This window comes from Aethalodelphis obliquidens, unplaced genomic scaffold (assembly GCF_003676395.1).
Source record: "Aethalodelphis obliquidens isolate GAN/ISIS:26980383/991018 unplaced genomic scaffold, ASM367639v1 scaffold28, whole genome shotgun sequence".
Lineage (NCBI taxonomy): Eukaryota > Metazoa > Chordata > Mammalia > Artiodactyla > Delphinidae > Aethalodelphis > Aethalodelphis obliquidens.
This window is the reverse complement of record NW_020837972.1, coordinates 9290774-9311568: the sequence shown is the minus strand read 5'-3', so window position 1 is coordinate 9311568 and position 20795 is coordinate 9290774. Positions and strand designations below refer to the sequence as shown.

General features: G+C 48.4%; 1 protein-coding gene across 1 annotated transcript; it reads right to left on the bottom strand.

The window, feature by feature from the left end:
- Positions 1-2017: 2017 nt before the first annotated feature.
- Positions 2018-19613, bottom strand: OAS2 (2'-5'-oligoadenylate synthetase 2). The gene is given in 13 exon segments (XM_027124636.1): positions 2018-2194; positions 3048-3223; positions 4106-4344; positions 5368-5381; positions 5384-5548; positions 6955-7234; positions 10159-10332; positions 12538-12679; positions 13175-13301; positions 13304-13409; positions 14816-14994; positions 16944-17214; positions 19167-19613. Coding segments are annotated over 13 exon segments (2136 nt in total). The 5' UTR covers positions 19344-19613; the 3' UTR covers positions 2018-2108.
- Positions 19614-20795: the final 1182 nt, after the last annotated feature.

The window sequence follows — 20795 nt, the reverse complement described above, 5'->3', positions numbered from 1 at the left end:
TCTGGTGTCGGAAGTATTGGGAATTCTCGGGGGTCCAGCGGTCGGGACTGGGCACTTTTGCTGCCAAGAGCCCAGATTCGATCCCTGGTCGGGGAACTGGGGTCCTACAAGCCGTGCAGCACAGCCAAAAAAAAAGAAAGAAGCACTGGGACTGGTGTCAGAAATACTGAAGGCCGAGGAAAAAAAGAGTTTTCCCTCTTACGTGTGAGTCGCCTTCCCTGGACACAGGCTGGGCAGGCATGGAGTGACTGGTCCCGGAGCAGGGGAGGCCGACTCCCCTCTGGGCCCAGGCCCCCAGCTGCTTACTGCCACCTGCCTGTGAGGCAGCAGCCGCTGAAACAAACGATCACACATTTAGTGGCTCAAGACCACACAAGTTCATCAGCTCACAGTTCCGTGGTCAGAGGCCCAGCACGCCTGGCTGGTGTCTCTGCTCTGGGCGGCACAAGGCTGAAATCAAGGCGCTGGCCGGGCTGCGTTCCTTACCTGGAGGCTCTAGGGAGGGTCCGCCTACAGGTCACTCCGCTCGTTGGCTGAGTCCAGGTCCACGTGACTGCAGGACAGAGGTTCCTGTTTCCTTGCGGCTGTCAGCTCCTAGAAGCCTAGAACATTCCCTGACTCGGCCCTTCGAGCCGGCAACAACGGCTCCGATCCCTCACCTGCCTCTTCTTGAGCTGAGTCTCTCTGACTTCAGGTGGGACTGCTTCTCTGCTTTTAAGGGCTTGCGGAATTAGATGGGACCCACCTGAACCCACCTGAATAACTCAGGATCATCTCCCCATCTCCAGATCCTTAATCACATTTTCAAAGTCCCTTTGCCACGTAAGGTAACATATTCACAGGTTCCAGGGATTAGGATGCAGACATCTTTGGGGGGTAATTATTCCACCTGCCACACCCCCCTCTTGCTTTCCCAGGTCTCTTGTGGTTTGTGGCAGTTTCCCCTCTCGCTGTCAGAGCTCATAGGGGTCACCCACTGGCTATCTTGTTCTCCCATTATTCTGGCATCACCATGGCCAAGTCCTGGGGAAGGATCCCTTTTCCTGACCAGCACCCCCAGCACAACAGCTGAGCTTTCTCCCTTCTCCGGATGATGACTTCCTGCTCTGGAGGAAGTGTGTGAGAGCAAAAGATCATGGAATTATGGGAATAAAGGGGCAGGTGAAGGGCTTCACTTTGGGAAAAGATCCCTCTTCTAAGACTTGGAGGAAAAGGAAGGAGTTAGTAATTGGGAAAATACAGAATGGTTGACAAATACCGTGCACATAAACCTGGACGAGAGCAAATGTTTTTAATAACGGAGCTCACACACGGAACGAGACTTCAGCAAGGCGAGGTGAGGCTTTACGAAGGACGTGGAGGTCTTGATTTCAAGAGGAGTTGAAGAAGCGAGGGAAGGAGCAGTGGGGGCCGTCAAGGGAAGAATGGGCTACTCTTTCACACAGTGACCGATTCTTTAAAAGCAACTGCCTGTCAGGGGTGGGGGAGGCCATGGACGTGCATTAAATTGTTCAGATGAGATTACAGAGAAGGAAGAGGACCAGAGTTTAGCTCCTCAGAACCGCCTCCTCAAGGGGCCTGAATGTGGCCAGTCATGGTATAAAGCACATGGTGGGATTTCCGCTCTCCTCTTCTGCCGAACAGAGCGGGCAGAGGGGGCGTCGTGCTTCAGACAGTGTTTGCGAGGACAAATAAACTTTGTGGGCCGACCCATTGACGATGATAATAACTTTTCCTAGAAAACAGCCTCGTGCCTTAGTCGTAAGCCAAATTTCTAATCATACCAGTCACCTGAAAAACATAGATTGTGGCCATCGGTCAAGCTATTTTGAATAGATTAGATAACTTAATAGTATTATTAGAAAATCAAAGCCCTATCTAGCAGGCCTACAGCAGTGCTTATAAGTCATCTTTCTAAATAAAGCACAATATTTATTATGTACAATGATTTTTGCTATCAGTCATGGCTAATACGTTATACCAATAATGATAATATGAAGTAGAGTAATACCGTTCATTCAGGCTTGGGTTTGTAAATTTTGTAGTTTATTAACCATAAAAAAAAAAAGCAGTTGCCTGGTGGTCTCTAGAAGTTTCTTCCAGCATTATTATTCCAGGAATCTACACCTCCTGAATAAGTGCATCTCACTGACAATAGAATGTGTCCCTGCTCCCCAGCTTCCTGGTGACTGCCCTGTCTAGAAAGAAAGAAATATACGTGCGAGAATAATACATCTCCAAGCAGTTAGAACCATTGGTTAAAAGAGACAGAAAAAAAAACCAAAAAGAAAGAAGGAAGCGTATCTGAGAAGGTGACTACTACCAGGGACAGTTTTGGGTACTTGTTGACAGAGAACCTGATGGGGGAACCAAGTATACCTGGTGGCAGGTATCTTGGTTGGCGGTGGAGCTTTGGACAGGGGTGGCAGGCACTCTTGGCTGGCTGACCCAACTCTCACCCCCCTTTCTGGAGCCACTTTTCGGGTACAGGTAGCTGCAGCTTGAGTAAGAGAGTTTGCTGGATGAAGCTTCTAATAAGCTACCTGGGTGGGTATCCTCCCCCTTTCTGTTCCTCCAACCTCACCATGGACCCGCCACCTGGAGGTGCAATAGCCACTCTCAGTGCCACGAAGACTCAAATGAACAACTAAAGAGGGTGGAGCTAGGAAGAGCTGGGGATGAGTGTGCCCCAGGGGACCCTTGGTCACGTCTGGAGGCATTTTTGGTTGTTGCACTCGGGGGTGGTGCTACTGCATCTGGTGGGTAGAGACTTAACACTGCCCAAGACGGCCCCTACCACGAAGAGCTATCCAGCCCCCAGTACCAAGTGCCACGGTGGAGGTGATCTGCTCCTGGGGAAAGTCCAGTGGAGCTGTTGTGCGAGTCCTAGGTCGCCTGCCTTAGGATTTCTTGTTATGGGAAGAAAAAACCCAGTCGTTTAGGCTCCTGAGTTGGGTTATCTGTTATTTGTGGCTGAGTGAATCCCAAGTTGCCATAGCAGGGAAGCTCTTTGATTTCGGCCTGTCCCAGGGTAATCTCCAGATGACACTTCCTTTAGATGATTCTTACTGGCACGTTCCACGATTGTATGGGACAACCCGACCCGTCTCGGAAACAGAGAGACAACAGCCATTCAGTAGCTTCTTCTGCTAGAAGATGCCAACACCAATGGTCCCCTCCACCCACGTCGCCAGTAGGATCGGCTGGGTCCAAGATCACAGGCCTAAACGAGAGATTAGAAGTCATTAGAGGCATGCTTTTTAGAACCAGTGGCCTCAGAATTGGGGGCCCATTCTACTCTTCGTAATAAAACAATGTGTCTTTCTAGCTTAGATGTCCGTAATGCAAATGTACCAATACAGTTCAAAGTGATTTCCTAGAATTAAATCATATTTGTCAGAAAAGTTTTGAAAGCTGTTCATTCTTATACACATGAAGGCATTCTATAAACATCTCTCCATGCTAGGGCAACTGAAATATAATGTATCATTTAATCAACTCTACTGTCAAGTAGGTCACACCCATGGTAGGCAAGCCAGGGTATCTTGTTGTCTTTTTTTTTTTCTCCTCTATTCTTTCTCCATGTTTCTTTCTTTTCTCTCTTCTCTTTTCTTTTGCTTCCACTGTTTTGGTTCCCTGCTGCTGGTGCTGAGTGGATACACTAAGATTCCTTCCTATTCTTGAAGGATAAAGGTTTTGTGGGATGGAGGTTGGAAAGGGGAGATAAAACCTGATCTAATAAACAGCCTGCAGGATACACCAGCAGAGAATAATAGCATTATTTCTCAGGAATACACTTCCAACTTCCACACCTTTTAGACCTGCTAATGAATCCATGCTTTTCCTTCTGACCTAGAAAGATGAAAGCAACTCAGGGACCTGGTACCTTGGTCCTTCCTTCTTTGTTCCTCCTGATGACCTTTCTCCTGCCTCCCTGGGATTTTACCCCTGGAGACTGTGGGCGGTTCTGACGGTCAGCACATTCCCTTCTCAGTTTCACAGGAGGAATAATGGATCAGGACCCCACGGGAGGTGAATTCAGGTCACCAAAATAGCGTTGGAGGGAATCAGGTTAAGAAATGGAGGGGGCTGAGGTTTGGGGCACCCGGTTCTCTGGATCTGGGTCGGGAGGAAGCGCCTCACAATCTCATCATCAAAGTTGTAGCTGACCATCCACAAGACACAGAGATGCTGCTAGTTTGTGACCAACTCCAGGACCGTCCGGAAACCTTCAGCCGTGTCAAAATCCTGCGCCCCGCTCCCCTGCTCCCAGGCGTAGATGGTAAGCAGGTCCAAGGCATATTTGGGGGGCAGAGACCCCTTTTGCTTCAGTTTGCTTCCACACTGAGGGAAGGGTGGGAACATCAGACGATACTGGTTAGAGCAGGAAGGCGAAATGAGCGTAGCAAGAGCCTTAGAGGGTGCACGTGAAGGACTGCTGGGGCCGCAGTAGGGCACCCAGGTCTCGAGACGCAGCGCTGGGACTGGTCTGGGAAGGGTCACTTTGCAGCTTAAAGGCAGCCCACGCAGGCTTCTTTGTTGTGCTTTGGCTGTATGTACCGTCCTAGAGTTATAACATAGTACCATTTACTAAAGACCCACTGTGTGCTAATTATGGGGCCAGACATTCCACCTACGTCATTCACTCCTGATCCCCCAGCATCCCTACACAGCGGGCAGAGGTCGCCATGCTGAAGTCATGGGGAAGTGAAGCGACTTGCTCAAGGTCACCCTGCAGCCCTGAGCACTCTGAGCACCCTGGGGCTGGGTGTAGACGTGGAAACCACAGGGTTCAGTCTCCTCGGGTTTCAGGAAGCTGGACACAGAAAGGAGACATCTCCTGAAAGAGGTGCTGTTGTGCTGGGTGTCTGCTGTCATGAGAATACTTAGAAACTACCCTGTGGCAGACGGATGGAAGTGGAGGGAGGCGAACCAGTATAGAAAATGCAGCCCCTGCTGCTGCCTGTCGCTTCAACCTGCCTTCCAAGAGGTAGCATCTGTGTCTATTAATTATGGACACCTAGCAGCAGATAAGCCACGCTGGTGACTTGCAGGCATGAAAATCCCAACTTCATCTGCCCTTTGGAGGCACGATAACTTGGATTCCTGCAGAATTCTTTGGATGTCAGAGAAAAAGCAAAATAAACCATGTGTGGCAGCTTTGTTGGGAGGAGATGCTTACATCTGACCCATCTCAATGGGGTTAGTGATGGGAACTCCACAAAGATACTCAGGGTTAGGCATGGGAAGATTCTGTAATGTGGTCCAGCCCCCAGCATGGGAGACAGTGAGCACAAGTGCCGGTTTCATGGTCACAGAGTACTGATAAAAATAATAACCAGGTGGCCAGGACAAGAGCTGTCGTACCCATTTGTACCAGTCAGGCAAATCAAATCCTTCAGTTTGGTGTGTCGGGAGCAAACGAAATTGCACTGTAGCTCCGTGAAACAGGTAGAAAATTCTCTCCCCAGGGCGTCTGAGGATTTATGCAAATAGATGAGGTCAGCATAGATCCTGGGGCTGGGTGTAGAGTCAGACTTCAGTTCACCTAACATGCGGAAGAAATTTACATTATGCTTTAATCTGTATAGAAAGTAACAGATTTCAAAACACTGTTGACAACTATAATTTAATTCTGGGAAATTATTTTGAACTCTATTAGTGTATGTGAATTACTGATGTCTAAGATATCGGGGGCATCTCCAGAGTAATGAGATATTAAAAGTTACATGGTTTATATGAGTATAGGTGGTATTTATTATTAAAGCGTTTATCTAGACCTGCACTGTCCAACAGGGTAGCCATCAGCCAAGGTGGCTATTTGCATTCAAACTCATTAAAGGAAAATCAAATGAGAAATTTAGTTCCTTACTCGTACTGGCAACATTTCAAGCTCTCAATAGATACAGAACACAGATAGAGGACATTTTCGTTATCCCAGAAAGGCCTTCTAGACAGTGCTGATCTGAAGTTTGCCAACTCTGGCCCCCAGACTAAATCTGGCCGCCTGCTTGTTTTTGTAAATAAAGTTTCATCGGAACACAGTCATGCCCACTTATTAATGTATCGTCTGTGGCTGTTTTCAAGCTACAAAGGCAGACTTGAGCAGTTGTGACAGATACCTTATGGTCCTTAAAGCTGAAAATATTTGCTATCTTGCCTTTTATTTAAAAAGTTAGCTGACCCCCTATCTATATACTGTCATTTCCTCTCTAAAGACCCTAAGAACCATTCAGAGGGAAGGTACCAGAGTCTTCTTCATTTTGATTTGGAAAATGCCTGAAATAGCCTTGGTTTGTTTTTTTTTTTGGCGGTACGCGGGCCTCTCACTGTTGTGGCCTCTCCCGTTGCGGAGCACAGGCTCCGGACGCGCAGGCTCGGCGGCCATGGCTCACGGGCCCAGCCGCTCCGTGGCATGTTGGATCCTCCCGGACTGGGGCACGAACCCGTGTCCCCTGCATCGACAGGCGGACTCTCAACCACTGCGCCACCAGGGAAGCCCTTCCTTGGTTTCTTTAATACACCATTGTGTATCTGTCACTCACGAATTGAATTTCTAAAGGAGTTTTTGCCTAAGATGGAAGGCGAACACCCAGATTTCCTGTCTTTGCCTCAGAATTTCTCCCACAGTCTGTTTTTTTCATTTCCTTCCCTACTACTTGAGGCATTTTATCTATAAATGTGTACTGAATTCCCGTGTACCCCATTCTTTGATAGATGTTGTGAATGACACCATGGGAGTATAAGATGTGGGTTCTGGCCGTCGTAGGATTAAAATAAATGAGAATGAAAATGTATACAGGTGTAAGGTATTGCTGTCATTATGAATGCCACCTGTTGGGGCACTGGACCAGGTCCGATCAGTAAGTCACGTGACTTCCCGCTCCACCACCTCCCCCCATCACACCAGAATCCCTCTTCCTCCTCCAGAAGCTCAAACCTTAGGAGTCTTACCTAGGGCATTAAATGCAGGCAGCACATCAAAGTCAACACTTTCGTTGAGGACTTTGGATTTCAGAGTTAAGCTCAGCACCCGGGGAGCCTTCCATTTTGAAATCTCAAACTTCACTTCAAAATCCTTCTCCCGCTGACAGGCTTCCGGTTGCTTATGGATTTCCTTGATGATGTTGCATCTGTCGTTTTTCTGGGAGGTGTAGCTTTTCAGCGGGTCCGCGAACACAACAAGGTCGGCATCGGAGCCGCTCTTCAGAGCCGTGCCTTTGGCGGTTGACCCCTCCCCCCCCCCCCCCGGGAAGCAAAGGCAACTGGAGATACAGCATTTTCTAGAGCCTGAGCCCTCACCCCCATGGGCTGGCGCCCGTTGGGCTAATTAATGAGGTTGCCGGGAGCGGTGCCACGTTCGAGTCTCCAGTTAGCGCTGATTCCGAAGCAGAGTGTTTCATTTTCCAAACAAATAGAATCATCTGGTTCCAAAGGTGGCTCATCTCATGCCATTTGATGTGTGAATTTGCCCACAAACAATGGATGGGCTAGTTATAAATGACCCGCTTCTCAAGTCAACTTCCTAAAGGTTTCTGGTAAGGACTAACGTAGCTTTACAGACTCACAGACATGGAGAACAAACTAGTGGTTACAGTGGGGAGAGGGAAGTGGGGAGGGGCACTACAGGGGTGGGGACGTAAGAGGTATACACTATTAGCAGTAAGATAAGCTACAAGGTTATATTGTACAACATGGGGTATATAGCCAATATTTTATAATAACTATAAATGGAGTATAACCTTTAAAGATTGAGAATCACTATACCGTACACCTGTAACTTATATAATATTGTACAGCAACTGTACTTCAATAAACATAAATAAATTTTAAAAAGAGACCATAGTGAGAAAAAAAATCCTGAATAGTGAAAATCTAAAATCTTCCCCCTAGATAAAACAAAATTCGAATGGATCAATACGCAATGAGCAAATTTTAAACACAAGGCACTGTATTAATATCAGCTGAATGTGCTCTGTTAGACACTATATAGATCCCTTTGCATACTTGATCTTATGAAATACAGTCCTCAAGATGTCCATTTACAGTATACTCTGGACAAACAGACAAAAAAGAGTATGTAGCTTTATTTGAATTTCTGTGACCTGAAATAAATCAAACTAAGGCAAGCCTGACGTCATCTCTTCCCTCCTGCAATCTGGGGACCATTGGATGAATATTCATCATTTAGATGCAGGGGTCGGCAAACTTTCCGTAAAGCATTAGCTGATACATATTTTAGGCTTTGTGGGCTACGTGTGTCTCTGCCACATAAGCTTCTACTTCCCGCTCCTCACTTTTCTCCCCCCCATCCTCCTCCTTTTCCCCTTCCTCTTCCTCCTCTCCCTTCTTCTCCTTCTTCTTCAACTATGTAAAAATGTAAAACCGGGGCTTCCCTGGTGGCGCAGTGGTTGAGAGTCCGCCTGCCGATGCTAGGGGACACGGGTTCGTGTCCCAGTCCGGGAAGATCCCACATGCCACGGAGCGGCTGGGCCCGTGAGCCATGGCCGCTGAGCCTGCGCGTCCGGAGCCTGTGCTCCGCAACGGGAGAGGCCACCGCAGAGAGAGGCCCGCCTACCGCAAAAAAAAAAAGTAAAACCACTCTTAGCTCGCTGGCCCTGGCTTGCCAAGCTCTGCACGAGGCAGCTTAGGCAGGCACACAGGTTCATTCTGTCTGTTTTGTGAAGTTCTCCCTGAAGGCACAGCTCCTTAGCTGATGGGCTTCTTTGAGGGTGAGTCGGGGAGAAGCCAGCTTCGCAGGGAGCTCTCTCAATGCCACAACTTGGTGGGATTTGCTCTGAGCATCAACCCTCATGCATGTTTTCCTGGTTTTCCCCAGAAAGCTCATTTGATTTCTGCAACAGCAATGTTTATTTTACCCATGCGTAGTGAATGCCTGGCTACACGGCCTAGGAGGCGAGGGGAGGGAGTGGAGCTTCCTGTACACAGGTGCTCCATTCATCCCTGGTCCATGCCACTTCATTTATGCAGCTGGTCTCCCAGGCCACAGCCCCCTCCCTGCATCCTCCAGGTGGCACGTCCCCCATCACCTCAGCAGACAACTCTTGCAACCAACTTCAGGAAGATAGAAAGCAACTTCCTATCGGCCAAAGGCTCTCTTCCTATTTTCTTCTTTGCTGTGTCATTAACGTTTCTTATTTATTTACTATCATGTTAATGAGAGGCTGGGGAAGCAGAGGACAAAATGAATGCTTCAACAATGGTTCACTGACCATGAACACAGCCAGTCTTGTTTTCCCTCAAATTAACCTCGTGAGACATTTTACTCATGGCGTGTGGGACGTCGGTACTGGTCCCCAGACCCGTCCCAGGGCAGCATGCACACAGATCTGTTTTTTTGCATCACGGCAAATGTTCTTGCTCACAGGTCAGCACTTTTCCCCCTCCCTTCTTGTGACCCTGGACACACAGTTATCTGGTTGGTGGCCAACAGACGGAGGCAAGTGTGTCAGCGCGTGACCTTGGAGTCTTGGACAAGAATGGCCCCATCTGCTGAATCTCTAGCTCAGTTGATGGGATGAATTGAAACTAGGAAGACTGTCACTTTTTGTTTTAATACACATGGAGCTTAGAATCTGCTGTGGTTTGAATGGTGGCCCCCCCAAAAGAGATGTCTGCTGGCAACATGTGTGAATGAGATGTTATCTGGAAAAAGGGTCTTTATAGATGTAATGAAGTTCGGGTTCTGCGGGCCCTAAATCCAATGACAAGTGTTCTTAGAAGGGAAGAGAAGAAAGACCCAGAGGAGAAGGGGACGGGGAGAGGGAGGCAGAGATTGGAGTGAGGCACCACAAGCCAAGCACCGGCAAGCGTTGCCAGCAGCTCGCGGAGGTTAACACAGAATCAGAAGTCTACTGTGATTAGAACTCGGCACTTTCACTGCCGTGGGCCGGGCTCAGTCCCTGGTCGGGGAACTAGGATGCCGCAAGCCGCACAATGTGCACCCCCCAAAAGTCTATTGCGAATGGCGTAAGCAGTGCATCAGCACCCTCCACTAAAAACCAGGGTCCTAGTTGCCCATCTCCCCTGCTTCCCCCCCTCACACTTTGTCCTCACACTTCCAGTGGTCAGGAGCATTGCAGAGTTACAGGAACGGCTTAGTCCCCGCCAATAACAAAGAGAAAGGCCATTGCTCACCTTGACAATCTTCTGACACTTTGTAGTTGAATGTCGAAAGCAATTTTCCTTAAGAAACTTACAGATGATGTCAACAGCTTTCTTGATCTGATCTAGGAAAGTCCTGTTGGGCTGGAGAAGGTCCTTGATGAACTTGTCTAGAAGACGGCCTGGGGTCATGTAGAGCAGTGCAGTCTGTGGAAGGAGCCCGCTGTGAGACGCCCCCTGCCAGCCGCCTGTCCCCCACCCCCGCTTCCTCCCCTGCCTGCTCTGCTCCCCCATCTCTCCCTCCTGCTCTCAACTCTCCTGCTGGTACCTTTGTCATCCTGAGTTCTTGCATTGACATATCCCAAGAGCATACCTGAGAGTTTCGGGTGGTACCCAAGATCCCCCAGAAACAGAACCTCTCCTAGTTGCTCCTTTTACCCTCTAGAAGGGATCTGGATCCTTCTCCCAACAGGTCTGTGAAGACCTGGCTCCAAATTACTGTCTAGTTTCCACTTTCTGTTCTGGGACCGTCCACAAATGGCCGGCACCTCTTGGCTTCTCGTACTGCTCTGTTCCTTCCTTATTTTCCCATTTATTACAGGTATTTTTGACTTCTGATGATCACATTATTCCTTTTTCAAGGTTCTATCAGCCTCTGTTAAACACCCTGTGCCCCGGTGGATTGGTTTCCCTGAACAGCCGTAACAAATCACGTTTCTAGACGTCTGCAGTCGAAGTGTAGGCAGGGCCGTGCTCCCTCCAAGGCTCTAGGGGAAATCCTTCCTGTGTCTTCCAGCTTCTGGCAGTCCACGGCCTTCCCTGGCTTGTGGCTGCATCACTCTGACCCCTGCCTCCTTGTCACGTGGCTTTCTCCCTTCTGTGTCTGTGTCCCTGTGTGTCTCCTTATAAGGGCGCCAGTCATTGGATTCAGGGTCCACACTGATCCAGGATGACCTCTTAACTAGTAATACCTGCAAAGACCCTACTTCCAAAGAAGGTCACATTCTGAGGATCCGGGTGGACATGAATTTTGCGGGACACTATTCAACCCTCCACACCAGGGGATGCTGTTCCGTCTAAGTGTGTTGAAGAGAAGGCCGTCCTGGAGTCAGAGGGGCTGTGTGTTCAGTCTGAAGGGACAGTTACCTGTTCTCTAATCCAATGGGACCGTGGAGGTTGGGACCTGCTCACTCCCTTGTACTTGTGGTCACTTTTGGAAGGAAACCATATTCTGATGTCTAAATGGGGTCTGACATCTGCATAAAAGTGAAGTTCTCTCCTCTTCAGTAGAAAACATCAGATGGGATGCGCTCCATGGACCACAGGTCATGACACCTCACCTGAGCATCTTTTCTTCCCTGTTCTGCATGCTCTGGTCAGGCCTCAGTCTGCAGAGGCAGCCTACTTCTTGCTAGTGGGAGGGAGAATAGTGATATCCACCCCTGCCGCCCAAAGTCCACGTCCTGCTCTACGACTGTTACCCTGTATGGAAAATGGGACTTTGCAGATATAATCAAATTTGTGTTGATAGATGTGCTTCTCCTTTGGGGGATGGGAGGGGAAAACCCAATGCTTCTGGCCCTTCATTAGTTCTCCCATTTGCAGCCTCACTTCTCGCTCTCGCCCCCAACGCCTGCTTCAGTAGAGCTCAGAGGTTGTCCCAGCATCCGCAGGGGTGACTGCCACCCACGTCTCTTGGGCTCTGCTCCATTTCATCTGTCACCACCTTCTCACCTGCTTTCTCTCTTGCAGAAACTAATTGAAATCTCTCATCTGCAGGTGCCCGCCTTTTCTCTTTGTTCAATTTTGCACATTACTATCATTTTAATGGAAGGGGAGGTCCCTAATGGTGTGTTATAGACTGAATTGTGTCCCCCTAAAAGATATGTTGAAGTCCCAACCTCTAGGCCCTATGAATGTGACCTTATATGGAAATAGGGTCTTTGCAAACAGGTAATCAAGTTAAGACGAGGTCATTACTGTGGTCCCTAATCCAGTACGGCTGGTGTCCTTATAAGAAGAGGAGAGAGACACAGAGACAGACATGCCTGGAGGGAGGACATTGTGAAGACACACAAGAGAAGGCCATGTGACAACAGAGGCAGAGATTGGAGTGTTGCTGCCACAAGCCACGGACCGCGAACGGCCACCAGAAGCTGGAAGACGTGAGGAAGGACTTTTCCCTAGAGCCTTCAGAGTGAGCATGGCCCTGTCCACATCTTGATCTTGGATTCCTAGCCCCCCAAACTGTGAAAGAGTAAATTTCTGTTGCTTTAAGCCACCAGTGCATGGTGCTTTGTCATGGCACCTCTGGGAAACCAACTCACGGTGATCTTGGATAAGACTGCAGTCTGAGTATCGGGAGGGCCCTGCCTGCAGCAGGACACGAGCTATATTGGAAAGCCCTCTCACCAGAACATTCCAGGACAGTCCAGGTGACTCGTTCAGCCTGAGAGAAGATAACCAGGTTTGAGCTTCTTGTTTTAGCAGCTGCCAGCAGGTGTTATCTTCGCTCACATTACTGGTTGGGTCAGTTGGATCCAAGATTACTGGCCTATGAATTTGATTAAAAAAAATCAGTTGGGAGGAGAAATCATCTTGGGGGAAAGAGGCCTGGACTGGGCATCTGGAAACCTGGATTTTTACCTCCTGCAGTTCCTTCCAATTGCTGAAGTGCTCTGTCTAAGATGTCTAGCCTCTCTGGTCCTGGTGTTCTCTGTGTCTAGTGCTCTCCGCTTTACAGGCATGTTCCATTCATAACCTAATAAAACGGTCTCCTCTTTCTGTTGACCCCTCCTCTCTTTGCCCCTTCCTTCTATGAGGGGAAGTGTTTGCTTTGGGACAAAATGTGACAATGGTTTAGAATGTGAAAAGCATCGAAGCGTCCCTCTTTCAGACAGACCTCTCTTTGCCTCCCTACCCACTGCTGCTGGCATTCTTTTGGTGCATGCTTGGCTGGGAAAGACAGGGATGCACCCTCATTCTAAGGGGGTACAGACTGGCATGTACATAAAGAGGTAAGGAGAGAGGGCCGTGGGAAGCTTGGTACCTCGGGGATCGGAGGTGGCCCAGCAGGATGTTGCGGACAGTCTTATCCTCAAAGTTGTAGTTGACTGTCCAGTAGACACATAGCTGTTCCTGCTTCCTGATAAGCTCCAGAACAGTCCTGATGCCTCAGTTATGTCAAAGTCTTCTGCTCCACACCCCTGTTCCCAGGCATAGACCGTAAGCAGCTCCAGCGCATACAGGGGCAGCAGGGATGAATCCTTCAGCTTTTCCTGGCACTGTGGAAGGAGAAAAGTGTAGCAGATAATTTGGAACCCAGTTCCGCCCATGCCAGGGGTCTGAAATCAAGAAACTAGGAGTCGAGGCTTCCCTGGTGGTGCAGTGGTTGAGAGTCCGCCTGCCGATGCAGGGGACATGGGTTCGTGCCCCGGTCCAGGAAGATCCCACATGCCGCGGAGCGGCTGGGCCCGTGAGCCATGGCCGCTGAGCCTGCGCGTCCGGAGCCTGTGCTCCGCAACGGGAGAGGCCACAGCAGTGAGAGGCCCGCGTACTGCAAAAAAAAAAAAAAAAAAAGAAACTAGAAGTCTATAGGAAGTCAATGTCCCCTGTCAATGATTGAAATGATATCATGGCTAAAATTCGATGGACTGACAACAAGTGTTGATAAGAATGTGGAGCACCTGAAATTGTCATACACTGCGGACAGGAGTGGGATTTGGTACAACCATTTGGGAAAACTATTTGGGTGTATTTACTAAAGTTATATATATATATATATATATATTCCACAAATTTATTCATATATGCATGTGTATATGTATACACATATACATATATATTCATATATGTATATATACACAGATAAGGTATATATAATGTAAATATGTAATGTGTGTATATATATAAGGTATATGTGTGTGTGTATATATGTATATATCTATACACACACACACACACACACACACACACACACACACATACACACATATATAAAGTATACCTTATAGCACAGCAGTCTCACTCCTGCATATTTACCCAAGAGGAATGACTGCTTAAATTCACAAAAAGACACGTAGGGGAATATCCACTGTAACCTAATTCATAACAGCCCCAATTTGGGAATGACCCACATGTCCCTCAGCAGTAGAATGCATCCATGTACAGTGTATTAATGCAATGGAATAGTACAAAACAATGAAGAACCACTACTCCCTGCAACAACACAGACAAATCTCTCAGGCATCATATTGAGCAAAAGATGGCAAACACGAAGTCCATGCAGTATGATTCCATTGACATCAAGTTTAAAAACAAGCAAAACTAATTTGTGGTACCAGATGCTAGTATAGTGGTTTGTTTGGGGGAAGCATGGACTGGGAGTGTGCATCCTGCTGGAGTGCAGGAAATGTGCCCTATTTTGATCTGGGTGTTGCCTGAAAGGCTATAAAAACACATTGAGCTGTATTCTTTTTTTTTTTTCTTTGCCCACACGGCATGTGGGATCTTCGTTCTCCCACCAGGTTTGGAACCAGCACCCCCTGCACTGCGAGGACAGCATCTTAACCATGGGACCACCAGGAAATCCCTGAGCTGTATTCTTAACATTGTTGTACTTTACCGAACGTGAGTTATCTCAGTAAAAGGGAAACGGATAATAGCAATAGACATGCAATTTGAAGTTTACCTTTTGACACCAGTACTTTACCAAGAGGATCAAATCCTTCAGCTTGCTGGGATGGTTGCTAAAAAACTTCTCCTGGAGTTCAGTGAAGCAGATCGAGAACTCACCGGGGCTGGCTTTCACCATATCCAAGGATCTTTTGAGCTCTCGATAGGTGCAGAGGCTGGGCTTCTCACTTAAGCCTGGTGTGAAACAGAAACAGAACTTTTGGTTTTCATGGAACCTGGCCTGGGTGAGCCCACAAGGAAGGCTGGATGTGGTTTGGTAGCACACGTTCATTGCTTCATCTGTAAGAGGACTGGTGCATTTGCATAAAAGGTGAGGGGTGGCTTGTCCTACTAGATAATAAAATGTAGTTAGGCTAATATTTAGTACAGAAAGTAATTTAAAAATTTCTCAGTAGTTTACTTTTCTCAGAAAGCGACCATTATTGTTTCCGTCTAGGAAAGGTTATCTGTTTGGAATGTGTAGCTCTGCCGCTATCTGGTGGCAGCTTCTCGGTACTACATGTGAGGAAGAGCTGATTTTTCGTTCTCACATCATTCTTTGCGAGATGGAGTGCAGCCAGCAGAGGGCGCTCTGGCCTAATCTCCAGCCACCGTGCTCTGAACCAGAGGACAGAACATAGGATTTCCTAGGAATTCTGAGTCACACTCTGTCTCTTCACCTTGACTCCAGCCTTCCTTTGAGTCAGGCAAGCATACTCAGCCCTTATCATCCTAAAGGTCCTGCAAGTTAGCTGTTTCTAGCCTTGATCTTACAGTTGGCAGAAGTGGGTTAGTAGCAAGACCAGGATGAGAATTCAAGGCTGCCTACCTTGCAAACTGGTGCATTTTTCTCTGCACTAGGTCACCTTTCTGTGAATGTAAGTCGTCAGGGTGTGTGTGTGTGTGTGTGTGTGTGTGTGTGTCCACCTTGAAGGCACTGGGCCTGGGGCTTAAAAGACCTGGGCTTTTATTCTAGTTCTGTCAGTAACTGGCTGTGTGGCCCTGGACACATTCATTTTGTTCTGCTTCCTCACTTGTTTTCTTTTTTGTTTGTTTGTTTTTTGCGGTACGTGGGCCTCTCACTGTTGTGATCTCTCCCGTTGCGGAGCACAGGCTCCGGACGTGCAGGCTCAGCGGCCATGGCTCACGGGCCCAGCTGCTCTGCGGCATGTGGGATCTTCCCGGACCGGGGCACGAACCCGCGTCCCCTACATTGGCAGGCGGACTCTCAACCACTGCGCCACCAGGGAAGCCCCTCACTTGTTTAATGGGGGTTGAATTCCAGCTCTGGTATTTAAGTTTGTGATAATATATGTACCTATGCTTGAGACTAAGCTGTAACTATGCTTAGTCTCACCCATTCAATCAACCATCCATCCATCTATCCAGTCAACCATCCATCCATCCATCCAAACAGTTGCCCATGGAAGATCTTTGCCTTGATGTTGACCTGATTAGAGGCACATTCCAAATACCTGCTCCAGCTGAACTTTTCCCAGATGTTTGCCCCATCCTCTATCTCTAACCAGCATTTATTCTAGTCTAAATCCTCCAGTGTAGTCCACAGAAGAGCAGCAATATCATGGCACTGGTTAGAAATATAGAATCCTGGACCCCAGTTTCCTGAATCAGAACCTGCATTTTAACAAGTTTCTCAGGTGCTTTGTGTGCGTGTCACAGTTTGAGATGCTCTACTCCAGAATCTAGAACATTTCCTCCAAAGTCAACTAGGAGATAAGGGAGAAATTCTACAGAAGAGAGTAAGCTCAGGGTAGGAGGAATCTCCTCTTTTGAAAGTCAACGGTCTCTCGGGACTTTCCTGGTGGTCCAGTGGTTAAGACTCTGCACTTCCACTGCAGGGGGTGCAGGTTCCATTCCTGGTAGGGGAACTAAGATCCTGCATGCCACACAGTGAGAAAAGAAAGAAAGGAAAGGAAGAAAGAAAGGAAGGAAGAGAGAGAGAGAAAGAGAGAGAGGGAAAGAGAGGAAGGAGGGAAAGTCTACGGTCCCTCATTTTGGAAAGCACCAGGGGTATTTATTCAGATGCCAGGCTATCTACCACCCCTTTTTCTGGCTTTGCTCTCTTGACAAGCCCCTCCAGACCTGAACCTCCACACCCCCCCCCCACACACAGGGGGGCTCACCCAGAGCGTTGAAGGCGGGCAGCATCTCGAAAGTGATGCTCTGCTGTTCTGTGGACAGCTGGATGGTGAGGTTGCCACTGATGCTCTGGATCTCCATCTTGGCTGCCAGCTTCATCGTGAGCTCACAGCGTTTCAACTGTGCCCAGATTTTGCTGAGGAGGTCATGTTGGCTTTTTTTCTGATCCTGGAATTTTTCAAGGCCACCGATGAAGATGACGAGGGTACCATCGGAGTTGCCCCTCAAGACCGTTCTCCGGCCATAGGAGCCACTCTGCCAGCAACAGAGAAGTGGATGTGAGACTCTGAACCCTTTGGGGTCGCAGGGCACCCCGACAGGCAGAAATATCTCTCACCTCAAGCAAAAGCCCCAGATGTCAACATAGTCTAAAAGCGGAGTGGCAGATGTTCATTTGTCCACCCAAAGAACTGAATCAGGATACCCATAGCAGCACTTTTAAAAAAAATAAATTTATTTATTGTATTATTTATTTATTATTTTTGGCTGTGTTGGGTCTTTGTTGCTGCGCGCGGGGGCTTTCTCTAGTTGCGGCGAACGGGGGCTACTCTTCGTTGTGGTGCACCAGCTTCTCATTGCGGTAGCTTCTCTCATTGTGCAGCACATGCTCTAGGCACGTGGGCTTCAGTAGCTGTGGCACGAGGGCTCAGTAGTTGTGGCTCACGGGCTTAGTTGCTCCGTGGCATGTGGGATCTTCCCGGACCAGGGCTCGAACCCGTGTCCCCTGCATTGGCAGGCGGATTCTCAACCACTGCGCCACCAGGGAAGCCCCATAGCAGCCCTTTTCCTACGAGCCCCAAACTGGAGGCAACTCGAACGGCCATCAGCAGTAGAATGGGCAAATGTGGTGTATTCATATAGGGAACACATGACAGCAATGAAATGATAAACAACAGCTGCACACAACAACATAAATTTTGTCAACAGATGGGTCAAAACCCCACACACTAAAGCCACACAGTGCATGATTTCTTTTATGCAGGGTGACCAACCTGTCTGGTTTACCCTGGACATGCTCAGTTTTAGCATCAAGAGGCCCATGTCCCAGAAAACCCTTCAGTCCCGGGCAAACTGGGATGGTTGGTCACTCTATACAAAGTTTAAAAATAGGCAAAACTAATCTATGCTATGCTGTCAGAAGTCAGGAGAGTGGTTGCCTGGGGCTGGGGGTAGCGACTGGATGGGGGGTTCAGGGGCTCTTGGGTCGGGGGTGGGAATATTTTATTTCTTGATCTGGGTGTAGGTTACACATGTATGTTGTTTGTGGCAATCCATCAGGCTGTACACTTAGATCAGTGCACTTTTTGTATGTATGATTAATATTTTAATTAGAAAAAAGTTAACAATATTGAGAGGTAGGATGATATAGTGGTTAAGGGTGCATGCTCCCAAACAGATTACCTGGGCTTAAAATCCCAGGTCAGATGCCAACTATTAAATAACTTCTCCACGCTTCAGTTTCCTCATCTGGGCCAAGGTAGGAGACACCAAGTGTCCAGGTATCTTTACTGCTAGGGCTAGTGGGTGTGTGTGAGGGCAGAGGCCAGAAAGCACTGTGACTACAGAGAAGTGGGATTTCGGTGCCGGAGAGCATGGGGTTTGTGGTGGGCATCCATAAGCCCCTCCCCACCCTAGGGTCCTGGCCCCGTCCCAGCACCCTTTCTTCCCCAAAGGTCCAGAATCTTCAGGCTCAACCCTGGGGTTTGTGCCCATAGCACCAAATATTTCTAACTGATGACAGCTCCCCACCCCTTGCTGTTGAGAAGACACAGAGCATCCTTGGGTAGTTTTACTGAAGTCTTGTAGACTCAGTTTACTCCTCTGTAAAATGGGGAGAATAAAAACAATAAAAGTAACCACAGCTAATTTACTGCACTAACTTTGTACCAAGCCCTGTGCAAGAACATTATGGGCTTAAGCCTCATAACACTTTGCAATGAGTATTATTTCTCTCCCATTTTACAAATTCAGATACCGAGGCACAGAGAGGTTAAACAACCTGCCCTGCGTCACAGAGTAGTAAGGGGTAGAACCGGCTCCCCAACCTGTACTCTTAAACTCTACACCATATTCCACCATCTCACTTGAGTGTGGGGCTAGACAAGATGGTCTCTTGTGTGCCCAGGGCCCGGCACACGGTAGGTGCTCAGCACCAAGTCGCTCTGCCTTCTGGGTCCCAGAAGCCCTGACCCCAGCCTTCTACTCACTTCGGCCACGCCGGTCACCAGGGGGAGCTGCTCAGCTTCCTGCAGGACTGCACAGATGGTGTCCACGGTCTGGTCGATCTGTTTCTGACAGTCTTCAAAGGGCCTCAGGTTGTCCTGGGTAAACTCACCCAGTTTCTGGGCAGGCCGTTCGTAGAGATGGGACTCCCAGTTTCCCATTGCTCTGGCTGGCTGCTGAGATGACAGCTAATGGCAGAGCTGGAGGCAGAAGAGAATGAGGAACTCCTATGCCCGGAGACTGAAACCGAAACTCATGTCTGGGGAAAAGGAAACTCACAGAACCTTCCCAAGCCGGCTGCCTCAATCCAGGGTTTTGCCCTCCCCCAAGCTGTGATGATCAGCCTTTCAGCTGCTCTCAAGGAATACTGAAGGTTAAAAATGCAGCCTCCAGGGCTTCCCTGGTGACGCAGTGGTTGAGAGTCCGCCTGCCGATGCAGGGAACGCGGATTCGTGCCCCGGTCCGGGAAGATCCCACATTGCCGCGGAGCGGCTGGGCCCGTGAGCCATGGCCGCTGAGCCTGCGCGTCCGGAGCCTGTGCTCCGCAACGGGAGAGGCCACGGCAGTGAGAGGCCCGTGTACCGCAAAAAAAGAAAAGAAAAGAAAAAAAATGCAGCCTCTGGAGCTGGACTATGAGGGCTTGATACATGCGACATCTGTGTCCTTGAGCACATTGCCAGTCCTTTTTGTGCCTTGATTTCCCCCTCTATAAAATGGGGATAATAATGGTACCTGTCTCACAGGCTTAATGCAAGGATTAAAGACTTGCAAAGTGCTTAGAACAGGACCTGGCACATGGCTAGAGCTGTAAAGTGTTTGTTAAGCAAATAACTTCATAGGGGGCCAACGGTCATCTTTTTTCTTTTTTTTTTTTCCTTTCTTTTTTTGTTTTTCTTTTTTTTTAATTGAAGTATAGCTGATTTACAATATTGTGTTAGCTTCAGGTATACAGCAAAGTGATTCAGTTATATCTATATATAGTTTTTTTAGATTATTTTCTCAGAGGTCATCTTTTGAGGCTCTTTCCCCTTCTCCCTGTTCCCAATGGCCTGGGAACTCAGAGTTAATGAGAACAGCGAGGAGAAAGAGACCCAGTGAGGGCGCTGACTTGTTCAGGGACACACAGCAAGGCAAGGGCTCAGCCACTCGGGTTTTAGTTCTGCCACCGAGCAAACACAGGTCCCAAGAGGTCTGTGTCTGTGTGCCCAGTTCCTCAGCACACACATGGACACCTGCCAGGTTTCATCGGGCACTTACCCCACCCAGCAAGGAAGGAAAACAGGCCCAGGAGCACACAGGCCAGAGGGGAGACAGACGTGCAACTCTTGTGTCCAGGACCATGAAAGTGAAACTCCCAGGCAGCTCCCACTGGCTTCCTCTGTAACACAGAAGGCAAACATCTCCAAGGTGGGACAGAAGCAGACCCCCTTCTCTGTTGTGATGATTAATTTTGTATCAACTTGGCTAGGACCATGGTACTCAGATATTTGGTCAAACAGTCTTCTAGATCTTTTTTTGAAGGTATTTTTGAGATGAGATCAACATTTAAATCAGTAAACTTCAAGGAAAGCAGATTACTCTCTATAATGAGGGTGGGCCTCATCCAATCAGGT